General features: G+C 59.0%; 4 protein-coding genes across 4 annotated transcripts; all 4 read left to right on the top strand.

The window, feature by feature from the left end:
* Positions 1-2,159: 2,159 nt before the first annotated feature.
* VDBG_01529 (gastrula zinc finger protein XlCGF17.1) lies at positions 2,160-3,745 on the top strand (the record flags this gene model as incomplete). The annotated part of the gene is made up of 3 exons (XM_003007295.1): positions 2,160-2,234; positions 2,320-2,511; positions 2,936-3,745. The coding sequence occupies 3 exons, from the start codon at positions 2,160-2,162 to the stop codon at positions 3,743-3,745; spliced, it is 1,077 nt and encodes a 358-aa protein (XP_003007341.1).
* Positions 3,746-6,514: 2,769 nt separating this feature from the next.
* Positions 6,515-8,747, top strand: VDBG_01528 (cell division protease ftsH; the record flags this gene model as incomplete). Its single annotated transcript, XM_003007294.1, has 2 exons — positions 6,515-8,254; positions 8,331-8,747. The coding sequence occupies 2 exons, from the start codon at positions 6,515-6,517 to the stop codon at positions 8,745-8,747; spliced, it is 2,157 nt and encodes a 718-aa protein (XP_003007340.1).
* A 1,670-nt stretch (positions 8,748-10,417) lies between these two features.
* VDBG_01527 (conserved hypothetical protein) lies at positions 10,418-11,561 on the top strand (the record flags this gene model as incomplete). The annotated part of the gene is made up of 4 exons (XM_003007293.1): positions 10,418-10,629; positions 10,688-10,921; positions 10,989-11,063; positions 11,141-11,561. 4 exons carry the CDS (start codon positions 10,418-10,420, stop codon positions 11,559-11,561), a joined length of 942 nt encoding a protein of 313 aa, XP_003007339.1.
* Positions 11,562-12,620: 1,059 nt separating this feature from the next.
* On the top strand, positions 12,621-13,824 carry VDBG_01526 (NADPH-dependent methylglyoxal reductase GRE2; the record flags this gene model as incomplete). The annotated part of the gene is made up of 3 exons (XM_003007292.1): positions 12,621-12,642; positions 12,711-12,959; positions 13,058-13,824. The coding sequence occupies 3 exons, from the start codon at positions 12,621-12,623 to the stop codon at positions 13,822-13,824; spliced, it is 1,038 nt and encodes a 345-aa protein (XP_003007338.1).
* Positions 13,825-13,981: the final 157 nt, after the last annotated feature.

The raw sequence follows: 13,981 nt of genomic DNA, 5'->3' as shown, positions 1-13,981 counted from the left end.
CAACATCACATACCAGACCAAGATTCGAGATGTGCCTCGCAGGGAGACGAAGCGTACATCGCACATCATCCGTCCTTTTTCCTCTGCTCTAGTCATCCATCCCCCCACGACGTCGACTGTGATGAGTGCTTGTGCGCTTGCAGCAACATCCACCAGCACATAACCCCTCCAAACGTGGACATCGACGCCCCATCGCGTTGGCAAAACACTTTGCGTAGTATTTTTATCGTCGGGGCTAATCCTCTTCGAACACCCGGCAACCTGACGCACAGAGGCTCACACCCCCGTTGAGAAGATCGCCACGCCCGCAGCTCCGTCCACCCGTCTTGCCTGGCGTCTGGCCCTTGCTCACCACCTGCTCGAGTCAATTTCACACCAGACCCTCACCCCCCCCCTTAGTCTGCCAGCGCTCGAGCGTTTTGACTGTTCTCACGCCTGGTAGCCACTCGACTCGGGACTTGGCCCTTGTTGACCAACGAAAATAAGAAAAGCCCAATCTGGTTTACGGTCTTCTCCAGTATTCCAGGTACACGTACAGGTACATGTACACAAGGTACGATCTGGTCCCTTCACACCCTGTCCCATGGTCCTTTCCACTTGCCCTCTAATGCCAGGACCACCCCCCTAGGAGAAAGAAACACCTGGGTCCTATACTGCCAGTGGTGATATATACCTTCGTCCAGCGCCTCACTTCCCTCACCGACCCAAGGCAGTCTTGTCGTGGGCCTCTTCTCCCTTCTTTCTGTTCTACAAAAGCCCGCCTCCCTCAGCCTCGACCTTCCGTTCCTCTCATCTCGTTCTCCTGTTTGGCCAACATCGGATCAACGACTCATTGTCAAACCTCTAGACGCAGACCACGAGCACGTCCGTAGCCCGACCAAGGACAAGCGCCATCACGACACGAGCAGCCAGGAGATTCCGGCTTGAACTCCACCCCCACTCAGGTGAACCTCACGATTCGTTCTGTTGAAGCCTAGCTTGTCGGTGGACATCTTGTCGTGGGCCTTGTGAAGCTCCGTGCACCTCGCACGAGACGGACGAAAAGAGGTAAAGAAGCTAGGAAGACGGCCCCAAAAAAGCAGAGACGACTTCATCCCTCGGACCTCAGACCCTGAGAGACGCCAATCGTCGAGATCCGTCAGCCTAGTTCGCCCCCGTGCCTGAGCGCACTGGACTTCGTCGATCGCCTTGCCGTTCCCGCGTGGCCGCCCATTGTCTGCATCTGCAGTCCCCGGAACCTAACACACGCCGGTCCTCGACACTCAGACCTCGAAACAAAGACACGGCAGGCAAGGGACAACCTTGGTCCATCCCCCGCCCGCCGCTTCGCCATCTTGCCGTCTGCTGCACACAGGAGGAGGTAGTCTTGCCCTGTTCTGTAAACATCAGCCCAAAAGTCCCACCGTCCACCAGTTTGGCCGCTTGACCACTCGCGACGCATCCAGCAGCTACCTGTGTGGCTGATCCTCGCAGACCGGAGTTTTTGTCAGTCACGTACCTGAGTGCCACGGACCCTCTCACCTCCGGTACGTTCACACACACATCTGACCTTGTCTTAAAGAGGACCCTTCCCACCCGCTATGAACCTGACCTGCCTCTGCCCTGACCCGATCAGCTCGAACGTTCATGATCTCTTTGACTGATCTGTTCCAGCATACCTCTTCAATCTTTCTTGTCTCTTGACTCTACTTCCCTCCCCCTACACTAATAGAGGTGGTGAGCCTTGCTTGACCCATCGTCCCATTCTCATCCTCCCCATCACCTTCCACCGACCGATCATATCTCGCCCGTCCTCTTCTCTGCCCACGTCGCTGTCTGCACGCCTCGTCAGATAATCGCGTTTCCGCCAATTACTGCGCTGGACGCCGCATTCTCATCTTTGATCCCACTTCCGGCTCCTTCCTGTCGTCGACGACATTGTTTCGCCAACGAGCTGCGACCCCCCAGTCTGCATTGACCGCATTGAACTTCTGCCGCGCACATACCCATACGAGCCAGGGATACCACTGTCAGGACAGGCAACCCTTCCGCTTGACCTCCCGAGAACCCGCCGCGTTCATCCTTGCTCCTCACTTTCACACACCAGGACGCACTTGCTCTCCGCCTCTACCACCATATTCACAACATATTCCTGATCTCACAGCACGAAACGTGAAGAAATGGAACTCATGGAGCTTGTCGAGAACGAGCCTACCGCTCGCCCTTTCCAGTGCGACTGGCAGTCATGCAACAAGGTATGCTTGCCTGCTCGGACGCTCTCGGCCGCTAGGTCCGCGACGTTCCGTTGAGGACTTTGCCACTGACATGTTGACTCGGCAGAGCTTCAACCGCAAGTCTGACTTGCAACGACACTACCGCATTCACACCAACGAGCGCCCGTACTCGTGTGCGACACCCGGCTGCGGCAAGTCCTTCATCCAGCGAAGCGCCCTGACCGTCCACATCCGCACCCACACGGGGGAGAAGCCTCACCAATGCCAACACATTGGATGCGGCAAGAGGTTCTCCGACGTGAGTGGCCCTCCTCTCCTTCTCCAAGTGGCCCGCAACTGACATATACCAGTCTTCGAGTCTGGCGAGGCATCGACGAATCCACACGGGTAAACGCCCGTACAAGTGCGCCCACGACGGCTGTCTCAAGAGGTATGGCACGCTTGTCAGGTCACAACGAACCAAGCGTAGCATGAGGTGCTGACCACTTGGATAGCTTTTGCCGCAAGACGACCATGGTCAAACACCAGAGGCGTTCCCACCAGCGTGGGATGCACTCGAACGAACTGCTCGATGACTGCACCTCCGACTCGGAGAGCGGCGAGTCCCCTTCCACTCCCCGAGACTCGGCCATGCGCTGGGCTGCCATGCCTGTGAACCACTCCGCCATGCATCAGAGGCACGCCATGCCCGAGGAGCGTCCTTTGCCGACTTTGGCCAACAGATGAGCTACCCCATGCCGCAGCAAGCTCCGCAGCCTACGCACCAGCACCAACAGCTGCAGCCGCCGCAGCAGCACCAGTACGGCCACCGCCATAGCCTGTCGTCCAACAACGCCCAGGTCTTTCACAGCATGCCCGTCGAGGAGCAGACCCCTCAGCAGCACCCTGGTGCGCACATGCTGCACAGGACGGCGAGCATGCCGCAGCACTCGTACTATGTGACGGAGCAGAGCAATCCTGGCGTGGCGACGATGAACACGAACCCCATGCCCGCACAGTACCAAGTGCCCCGGCAACCGGTGGAGAGGCTGCCCATCGAGATCCCTTACTCGGCACCTCACCAGGCCATGCAGAGCAGCCCGAGCAACTTCTCGGCTGGTTCTGGCCGGAGCCCGTCGGCTCAGGAAGGCTTCTACACGCATCAGCCCACGCAGACGGCGACTTACGCCCTCCACGCCGCATCACCCGTCGAGCACGCACAACAGCATGCCCCGCAACACCAGCCCCAGCCGCAGATGGTTCCCTATGCCCAACAGGTATCGACACAGGTACCTGCCCCTCAAGCCCAGGCGCCTCAACCCGTGCAGCAGCAGGTCCAGCAGATGTCCCAGCACTACCCCTCACCGTCGCCTCAGCCCCAGGCCGTGGCCGAGGACTACTGGAATGGTGCGGCCTATCAAGCGCCGGTCGAGGTCGCCACCATTGGCTCGCTGCCCACCTTTGGCTCTGGCACCTATGATCTCTGGGGCCCCAAGATCGAGTTCGAGGACCCGTCGATGCAGCTGCCCAGTGCCCGCATCGAAAACATGTGAAGAACACCCAAGGTTGACGAAGCAAAATGGAAACAAACAAGACAACGACAAAAAGAAAACAAACGAGCAAATACCTGCACGACCCTCCCTACCAGCATCGCCCCATAGAGCGACGCTCAACATCTTGCCTTTCCTCGCAGGTCATTCCGCCCTCTCACACCAATGGTCTTGATGTGTACCAATAACTACACGCCGTTACGCTCTCCTGCTTTGTCTCCTTTCTCTTTCTTTGAATTTCTCCAGTTGCAGGCGCTGTATACCTGAAAAGGGAGATACCACACGGGTTCCACAGGACCGAGTTGTCGACAGACCAGAGCGGCCGTCGCACAGCCGTGGCCATGACGGCCTATGTTTTTGATTGACCTTTTTTTTTTCCCCGGGCAGTTTGTGAGAGAAGAAGAAAAAAGACACGAAGTGGTCGACATTGACCAGTCTGCATCTCGTGCTGGCGTCGTCCCATTTTTGCTTTGAGGCAAAAGACGAGGTGAGGAGAGTAGGGGACACGCGTCCGCCGTCCTCCCTCCCCTTTCCTTCCTTGGAGTGATCGAAAGCCGCGAGGCTCACTCGGCGCCCCCCGTTTCCTATGATCTCTCTTTCCTTTTTCATTTCCCTTTTGTCCATCGATACCTCTAATACCGCATCTGCTCTTGGGAAACACGGTGGGCGGACCATCTGATTTTTTTTTTTGCGCTGAAATTTTTCTGTTTGGATATCCTTGAGGATTCGGGCCATATTTGTATGTTTCCCCTTTCTTTTATCGTGTACATGATTTGATGGGGCGAGCTGGTGTGCTGCCTCTCTCTTAATGGCTGAGCTGTTGTTACTGTTGTCGAATTCGAGGAGAAGTGCGAAGAGGAAGCGAACGGGATGCCCACGATGCAACGAGACTCAACGGAAGCATGCTCGCAAGAGCGCAGGAGACTTGGGGAGGCTTAGCGGAGCGGCTGAATCGGGTGATTCCTCGCTCCTCTCCCCTCCCCCCTTTTCCCTCATGACGTGCGGAGATTTGACGGCCCCATTACGAACGACTGGAAAGAGGTGGAGGGTGCATTGTTAATACGGGCAGAAGGCGGCAGCGGGGAGAAAAGGACATGCGTTGGTGACAGCGGCATGCCAATCTGTACTTGTAGTGATCCCTCCCGCGAGGGAGAGGTGGGCGAGAAGTCTAGTAGCTGCGCGACCGATCGAGGGGACCTGGGATCTATACGTGTTCAATGGAAAGCAAACAAATCAAGTCAAAAGAAATGAATATCAAAGAGAGGCAGCAGAGAGTGACCCGCGAGTCCAAATCGCTTGCGCCGCCGTCGTGCCTCTGTATATGAGGCTGTTGTCATTGGGACAGGTCGTGAGGGCCTGCGACTTCCGTTTGCTGTGCAGCAGCGATGGCGATGCAAGGAAGGTAGCAGAGGTGCCTACCTAGGTAGGTAGATATAAAAACGCGGACCCTCGCACGCGGCCATGGTAGCCTCGCGAGGCAGGTTGTCTTTGCCGGCAGGCGAACGTGCAGATGCAGGGGGGGCGGCGGACGAAATGACGGGCAGCGCGTGAGAGGGGAGGTTTCCTGTTGGCGACGCCCTCTGGTCGATTGAAGATGGTTCGGCAGGACGGCGAGCCGATGCAGGTTGGTAGTGCCTGGGCGAGAGGAGCGAGGACCTGCGCGAGGGAGGAGTTGCGTTGGTGAGAGGGGGAGGGATGCTGGTGAGCATGTATTTGTAGGGCTGTCGTAAGGTGACGGGACATGAGGCTATCTCGGGTGTATTGGCGGGTGTTTGTGAAAGTGGCAAGAAGAGGGTGTCATCGTGTGGGTGATACCGTGGGTCCATCAGGCTGCACCTGCCTCGCCCCCCTTCACCAGCACCACGGCTGCCGGTTCTTTCACATGTTGGGTGCTGGTGAACGGAGGCGAGGCAGGTGCGGCCTGATGGAGAGATTGATGGGTAGGTAAATGACAGGAGGCAATCACGGTGGAAAGAGGAACGCGCGGGGCGGATGAGCAGGGCTGTGAGGGTTTATGTGAGTGACGATGGGGTCTCGCTCGGCGCGTAGACGTGTCAGAATATCCAATCTCTCGCCCGGCTCGCTCTCATTAGCAGAGGCGGCAGGCACGGCGCTTCGAGTTCACTCTTGGATGCATGCGGCGTGGGAGGCGGGAGGCGGGAGGCGGGAGGCGACGTTGGGACGACAGTGGTGTGGGTGTGTGTTATTGGCTGTAATTCTGGTGCTTCGATTCGCCCGCCGTCACCCATTGTGGCCAGTTAGACAGACAGACAGACAGACAGCCAGTCAGCCAGTCAGATCAGACAGTACCTTGGTAGGGAGGTACGGAGAGCGAATGGGCCGCTCGGGTCAACATCGGCCCTCGACCACAGGAGCGGGTCCTTCTTGCCAAATGTTGAACACCAACACAGAACAGACAAGGCGCTAGGCTAGCGCAAGGCGTCCATGCGTCGTCGACTTGCCATCACGTCAGGTCTTTTGACTCAACCACATTGTGGCCTCTTTCCGCACAATCACCATGCCGGCTCCCCGGTGAACTTATGCGTCCGCCCGCATCAACACGACTTCGGTAACAGTATACTACAGGAGGATCCTGCACTTCAACAGCACGGGAAAAGAACAAATTTGTCCGACCGCTTCTCCGACCACACACACACACCCGCCTTCCGCCTGGCCTTCCCTCGCTCTCACCATGGCGATCCGGCCGACGGCCGTCTTCGCCCTGAGCGCCGCCAGCCTCGCGCTGCGTCGCCCGCTCGCGCATCCGACCTCATGCGATCCCTTCTCAAACTCACGACGACACCGAATGCCACGACGAGAGCCCTGGGGCCCACGACGAGAGCCCTCGGCCTGCTCCAGACCCGGTCCTTCGGCACCAACGGCGTCTCACGAAACCTCCTGGCCGCCAGGGAAGCGGCGGCCAACCGGAACCCCAGCAGCGCCACCGCGCAGAATGCATTCTATCAGCTCCTCCTCAAGGCCAACATGCCCGCCATCGTCATCGAGCGCCACAACTCGGGACGCTTCGCCAACAATGATGCGACAAACGCCGCCTACCATCAGGCCCTGGCCCTGCAGAACCAGTCGGCCATCGGAGCCCACAGCGTCGCCTCCCTCGGCGCACACGGAGCCCACGCCAACACGCCCGGGACCGGTCTGAGCGACGCGCAGCTGCAGGCTGTGGGCCAGGCTCTCGCCGCCCGTTCCCAGGGCTCCAATGTGGCCGTCGCCAGCCAGCCCGCCGGTGGTGCTGCTGCTGCTGGTGCGGGTACCGGTGCCGCCGTCGGCACGCGTGACGGCCCCCTCTATGTCATCGTCGACGAGTCTCTTGGCGGCATGTTCTTCCGCTGGACCAAATTCATCCTCTGGTTCGTCTTCTTCGCCTACCTCAGCATGGTCGCTGTCACCTTTATCGCCGAGGGCTTCAACATGTTCAAGCGGCCCGGCGACAAGGCCAACAATAGCGAGGTCAGGGCCGAGAACCAGACGACCAAGTTTGCCGACGTTCACGGCGCCACCGAGGCCAAGGATGAGCTCCAGGAGCTCGTCGATTTCCTGCGCAACCCCGACAAGTTCTCCACCCTCGGCGGCAAGCTGCCCAAGGGCATCCTCCTCGTGGGCCCTCCCGGCACGGGCAAGACGCTCCTCGCGCGTGCGGTCGCCGGCGAGGCCGGTGTGCCCTTCTTCTACATGTCTGGCAGCGAGTTTGACGAGGTCTACGTCGGCGTCGGTGCCAAGCGCGTCCGCGATCTCTTCACCTCGGCTAAGAGCAAGTCGCCTGCCATCATCTTCATCGACGAGCTCGACGCCATTGGCGGCAAGCGCAACGCCCAGGGACGCCTCCTACGTCAAGCAGACCCTCAACCAGCTGCTGACCGAGCTCGACGGCTTCGAACAGAACAGGTGGCGTCATCATCATCGCCGCGACCAACTTCCCCGAGGTCCCTCGACAAGGCCCTGACCCGACCCGGCCGCTTCGATCGCCACGTCACCGTCTCGCTGCCCGACGTCCGCGGTCGCATCGACATTCTGAAGCACCATGCCAAGAAGATCAAGGCCGCGCCCGAGATCAACTTTGAGGCCATCGCCGCCAGCACCTCGGGCCTGTCCGGTGCCGAGCTCGAGAACATTGTCAACCAGGCCGCTGTCCGCGCCAGCAGGCTCAAGGAGACGGCCGTCACGATGCGTGACTTTGAGTGGGCCAAGGACAAGGTCATCATGGGCGCCGAGCGCAAGACGGTCATTGGCGAGAAGGAGAAGGAGATGACGGCGTACCACGAGGCCGGCCACGCCCTCGTCGGCTACTTCAACGCCCAGGGCCCCAACAAGCTGTACAAGGTGACCATTCTGCCGCGCGGCCAGAGTCTCGGCCACACGGCCTACCTGCCGGAGATGGACAAGTACTCGTACACGCACAGTGATCTCAAGGCCATCATCGAGACGTCGCTGGGCGGCAAGCTCGCCGAGGAGATTGTCTACGGCAGCGACAAGGTGACGACGGGCGTCTCATCGGTACGTGAGCCCGGGAAGCAAAAGGGGTTGTGGCGGCACACATACGCATGCAGACAGCGCTAACAAGAGGGGATAGGACCTGCAAAACGCAACCAATATTGCCTTCCAGATGGTGGCCAAGTACGGCATGTCAGACAAACTCGGCTCTGTCGAGTACAACGGCCGGTACCGCGAGTTGAGTTCGGAGACACGTGCACTCATCGAGCAGGAGGTGCAGCGCTTCATCTCGGAGGGCCAGGAGAATGTACGTGCGCTCCTGACGTCGAAGCGCAAGGAACTGGATCTCCTGGCCAAGGCACTTGTCGAGTACGAGACGCTCGACCTCAAGGAGGTCGAGAAGGTCATCCGCGGCGACAAGCTGACGGACCGTACGCCCTCGCCCAAGGGCCCGATGGTCGTCCCGGCGAGCGACCCTCTCGTGGCGCCACCAGCACTGGGGCCTGAAGAGGGTCCCTCGGGGCCGGCGCCGCCGGCGCCGCCACCGACAGCATGAGCGTGAAGTGTGATGCCTCGTTTTTTTTGTGTGTCTGGTGGCACAACCGTAAGAGCCCGGCAGAAAAGGAGAAAGGGCAAGACGCGGGCTCGGACCCGGACCGAATCTCAAGCATAGAGCGGGGTTTGGTTATCCTCAGGTCTGGATGTAGAAGCAAAAGTCGGGAAAGCGTTCGACATGGGCGTTATTCGGCGGGCAGCTCGGTCAACTCCATTCGTCTAACATGCCGTCGCAGCCGTAGAGCTTTCTTCGCCAAGCCAGGCTGACAGCGAGGACATCTCAACTTGGAGTCTTTGTGGAAGACGTGGGAGGAGATAGCGAGGGCTCTGGTCGGCACATGACAAGTCGGCCGAGTGTATTTGTGTTCCTATATTTTTTCGTTTGTACTCGTACCCAAGCATTGAGCCAAGGCGGTTTCACCCATTCTTTCGCCTTCTGCCTATGGTGCCTTCTAACTACAGTATATATTGACTGTGATGGCATAGTACCCGAGCGCAACGAACGTGGATGATGGCTCTTCGGCTTTTGGTGGTTAGGGGGTACAGTACTTCACCCTGAGGGGTCGCCGAATACCAGCGCACTCGATAGCGACCCTTGCCGGCATGACGTCTGCGATGATGGCACGAGAGGACACACGCAGGACACGAACCGAAGTAGGGTAAGGAGGGGCTCAGAACTTCATGACTTCAGGGCATGGGCAAGCCTGACGCAGACACCAATGACTCAGACCCCCAGCACGCGAGCCCGCGCTACGGCCATGCTCATCTGTCTCAAGGGGTCAACAGCATTCGAGTGTCCAGCACGGCGAATGCTGCTTGCTCGAGGTATTACCCTTACCCACCGCGATGGCGATTGCGGTATGAGCCCGGCATCGAGAATTCAAACAACGCACACACGTGCCGGCAGCATGTACGGCTGGCGCGCGCGGCTCTTGTTCTACCCGCCCCGGCATCTTTCGCCTATCGTTGTGGTATACTCGGCTGTGAGCCGTGCTTGCCAGGGTTCAATGCATAGCATGCATAGCAGGCCTGACAAAGCTCTTTCAGGTCCGGTTCAACAGTGCGTTCCTCGCAGCGTTAGGTCGTTTGTTTGCAGACGGCCCTGCCCGTGCCAAGTATGGATGGAGGCAAGGTGGGCTGCAAAGAAAGCACAGAAATCACCGACCTGCCAGGAAACCTCAGTTTTGAAACCAGGAATCACCATCGTACAACCCAAACCGGGAGAATCTAAAGACACCATTAAATTTCTCGTTGACTGGGGCTTCAGCCTGCTGAATCTCAAGGAACCAGCGTCAGCTTTCCAAAGGTCACGACAGGGTGAAGATGGAGGACTCTGAGGAGATTGTGAACTCTCGTGCAGCCCTCATAAAGGGGTCGCAACCCAACACAGATCCCCACCACGGAATAACGCATACAACTAACGTCGATCCACTGGAATCAATTAAGTCCCGCGGTATTCTGTCAGCATCACATCGTCGAGAGATCGCCGAGCTTGCGTTGAATGCTGACAATGGCGAACACGTGCGTCTGCGTGCGAGGTCTTCTGGTATAAGTAGGCGTACGATCAGGTCGCTTCGATATCGCCTCGTTCTACCAGTCAGCTCCTACGACAAACCAGTCTCTCTCTCTTTCTCTCTGTATCTTGCACATCATATCACTTTACGCTCCATCATGTCTTTCAACCGAATTGCCGTCCACGGTCACCGCGGGCTGTTCAGTGCTACGATCGTCGCAGCGCTCATTGCCTCCGGCGCACCCGTCACGGTCTTGTATCGTCCCGGCTCAGAATGTTCCAGCATCCCGGCAGGTGTACGTACGATCGAGGTGGATCCCCTCGACGAGGATGCTCTGGCTGCGGCCCTGCAGGACATTGACGTTGTGATGTACGTGGCAAAGAGTCCGACGTTCACGGGAGGGAAACGTTTGCTAAGAGGCCACTAGTTCTCTCGTAGGGGACAAGGGCGTCAGCAACGAGTTTGGCTTTGTGAAGGCTATCCCTCGGACCAAGGTCAAGCTGTTCGTGCCGTCCGACCTGGGTCTTCGCTATGGCGCCGAAGGGATGAAGATTCCTCTCCTCAGGATGAAAGAGGACGTCCAGGAGCGCGCCAGACAGGCGGGCATCCCTCTGACGGTCATCCTCATCGCAGATTTTGCCGAGTTCACCCTCGGGTCCATGTGAGCACACGACGGGGGCTTCGTTTGCGTCCTTGACGTTCTCGCTGACATGATGGGAACCCTGTAGCGTCATGGGGATCGACATCAAAGGAAATAGGCTTCTCTACACTGGCAACGCGGCCAGGGAAAAGGCCGGCATGTGGTGAGTGGCAGCCCCGAGCTTTCTGTCCTTGAGGGGTCCCTCTCGCGAACATGGGCTGATCAACGTCTTGCCTGTAGCACGGCGGACTACGTGGCCGCCGCATACGTCTCTCTCTTCACCACCGGCCCCGTGTCGGACGTCAGCAACCGAGCCATCGGTCTCGTCGAGCTCGCCCCCACAGGCGAAGAGATTGCGGCGGCGCTCGAGAAGAAGCACGGCAAGGCGCCCGTGATTTTCAACCAACCCGTCGAAAAGGCCGTGGCGGACTTCAACGCGCACCTCGCCTCGCCGTCTGAGCTCTCCTACATCGCCCCGGCCTGGTTCTACCGGAAGCTGTGGGGCACGGGCGAGTTGACGAGCATGCTGGGCAGCGACATTTATGATGTGCCTGGGTACCGGAAGGCCACCCTGGATGAGCTTGTTGTGGAAGGCAAGGTCAAGCCGTATCGGGACCTGTCCAGGTTTCAGCATTATTTTGAAGAGGCCATGTTCCGTTGACCTCTGCTGGTTTCGGTCCTCATTTTCACCTCGAATGCGGTCGCGCTGCCTGTGTTCAAGACAGCGAAGCGTGTAGGGCATTTGGGTCTGTGTCCGTGTGCAAGAGATATAGAGAACACCAAGGTAGCCTTGCGACATGCAGCCTAACAGTCGTCTCTGTATATCTCAAATACCGTGAGACTCGGTCGGTAGCCTGCCTCTGCTGTTCCGAAACCCTCCCTCGCCTGAAAGTGTTGCCCTCGATTCCGTAAATAGCCTCTTTGCCTCAACCTGTCCCTAGAATCGAGAGCCACAATTCAACTGGACAGGCAGCAGGTAGGCCATTTGGCTTCCCGAATCTGGAAGTGTTCAAAAAGACCACCACCGGGTTCTCCATCATGAGTCGTGCTTGGGAAGGAGGCATGTAGGTGCCTGGTAAGAAGGCACGGATAGCGTGTTCAGCGTACAGGAACCTGATCAGCAGATGTAGTGGAAATCAACTTGTTTCTTGACACTTCAGTAGCCAACAGTCGGTATTTCCATAGAGCAGGACATGGGCGAAGCTGGATGCCGTCCTGCACGGTTCCCTGACGGATCGAAGTCGAACTTGGTCTCCAATGAGGTCATGTGAGGGTACAGTGCCTCTCGCGCTAACAACCCTGTAATCGCCCTGTAGCCACCGTATCTCAGTGGATCTATCTGTATACCTACCTAGGTGACTTAGTATACGTGTGGGCCTTGCCTGATGGCTGTAATTGGACACTTTGCTTTCTGCCACGGACGTTTCGCAGGGTAGCAGGCTAATTCGTGCTCTTGCTTTCAGGGATCATGCCCCTCTCTTCCCAACGTCGATGGCGTATGATGTACCACGTAGGCGGGGTAGCTGGTGGTGTTTGGAAAGCACGGCATGTGTATTGGGGCTTTCGTGATGAACGACGACAGACTTGCTTCCAGATTCAACTCTACCTCACTGACCAGCCATACCCAGCTGATAGACCACCCAGCTGCGAACCGAGTCACCTAGTTGTTGCCACACCACTGCCATCACCCATCCATCACCCATCGTCTCATCACCTCACCATGGTCAAGGTCCTCCTCACAGGTTCGACAGCTCCCCTTAAGACCCCCAGGCAACCTTGCCAGACCAACCACCACTGACGAGACTCCCAGGCGGCTCCGGCTTCATCGGCGGCCACGTCCTCGAGCAGCTCATCGAGCAAGGTCATGATGCTGTCGTGACGGTGCGCTCCGAGGACAAGGCGCAGAAGATCCGCGACGACCACAAGGACCTGGCCGCGGGACGCCTGACGGTCGCCATTGTGCCGGACATTGCCCGCGAGGATGCGTTTGACGAGGTCGTCAAGACGCCGGGGCTCGAGGCTGTGCTGCACACGGCGTCGCCATTCCACTTTAACTTTAGTCCGTCTGCCCTCCTCCTCCTCCTCCTCCTCGGGAGCCCCTCTGCTGCTTTCTCTCTCTTTCCTCTGGACACGCGCCCTCTGCTGACGCGGCAACAGCCGACCCGAAGAAGGACCTCGTCGACCCGGCCGTCATCGGCACGACGGCCATCCTCCAAGCCCTCCACCGCTCGGCCCCCGGCGTCAAGCGCGTCGTCATCACGTCCTCGTTCGCCTCCATCATCGACGAGGCCCGCGTCACGGACCCGACCAAGATCTTCACCGAGCGCGACTGGAACCCCGTCACCGAAGCCGACATAACGCAGTCGAAAGCGACCGCCTACCGCGCCTCCAAGAAGCTCGCCGAGCGCGCGGCCTGGGACTTTGTCGCCGCCGCCGCGCCCGCCTTTGACCTCGTCACCATCTGCCCGCCGCTCGTCCTCGGCCCCGTCGGCGCCCACCTCGCGAGCCTCGACGCCATCAACACGTCCAACGAGCGCCTCGTCCAGCTGCTGCGCGGGGACTGGAAGACCCGCGTCGCCGACACGGGCGCCGCCGTGCTGTGGGTCGACGTCCGCGACTGCGCCGCCGCCCACCTGCGCGCGCTCGAGACCCCCGCCGCCGCCGGCCGCCGCCTCTTCACGACGGCCGGCTGGTTCTCCAACCGCGAGATCGCGACGGTCGTGCGGGAGAACTTCCCCGAGCTCGCCGACAGGCTGCCCGGCCCCGACGTCGAGGGCGGCGAGTTCCCGCCCAAGGACAAGGTGTACGGCTACGACAACGCGGCGACGAACGAGGTTCTGGGCATCCAGTGGATCGGGCTCGAGAAGAGCATCGTCGACTCGGTGAAGCAGCTGCAGAGCCTGCCTGTGTGGAAGACGCTGTAGATGCGCTGCGTGGTAGATGAGCGGTACGACAATGGAGTCGTGATAGTGGGCATGCATAATACTGCGGCATGCATAGCACTGCACCTTCCATTTCTCTTTCTTGAGGGCCTTTCGAGGGCCAAATTATGTACGGACCCCTGACATGTCTAAACATCCT

This window comes from Verticillium alfalfae, genomic scaffold (assembly GCF_000150825.1).
Source record: "Verticillium alfalfae VaMs.102 supercont1.2 genomic scaffold, whole genome shotgun sequence".
Lineage (NCBI taxonomy): Eukaryota > Fungi > Ascomycota > Sordariomycetes > Glomerellales > Plectosphaerellaceae > Verticillium > Verticillium alfalfae.
This window is presented reverse-complemented; position numbering and strand designations above follow the sequence as displayed.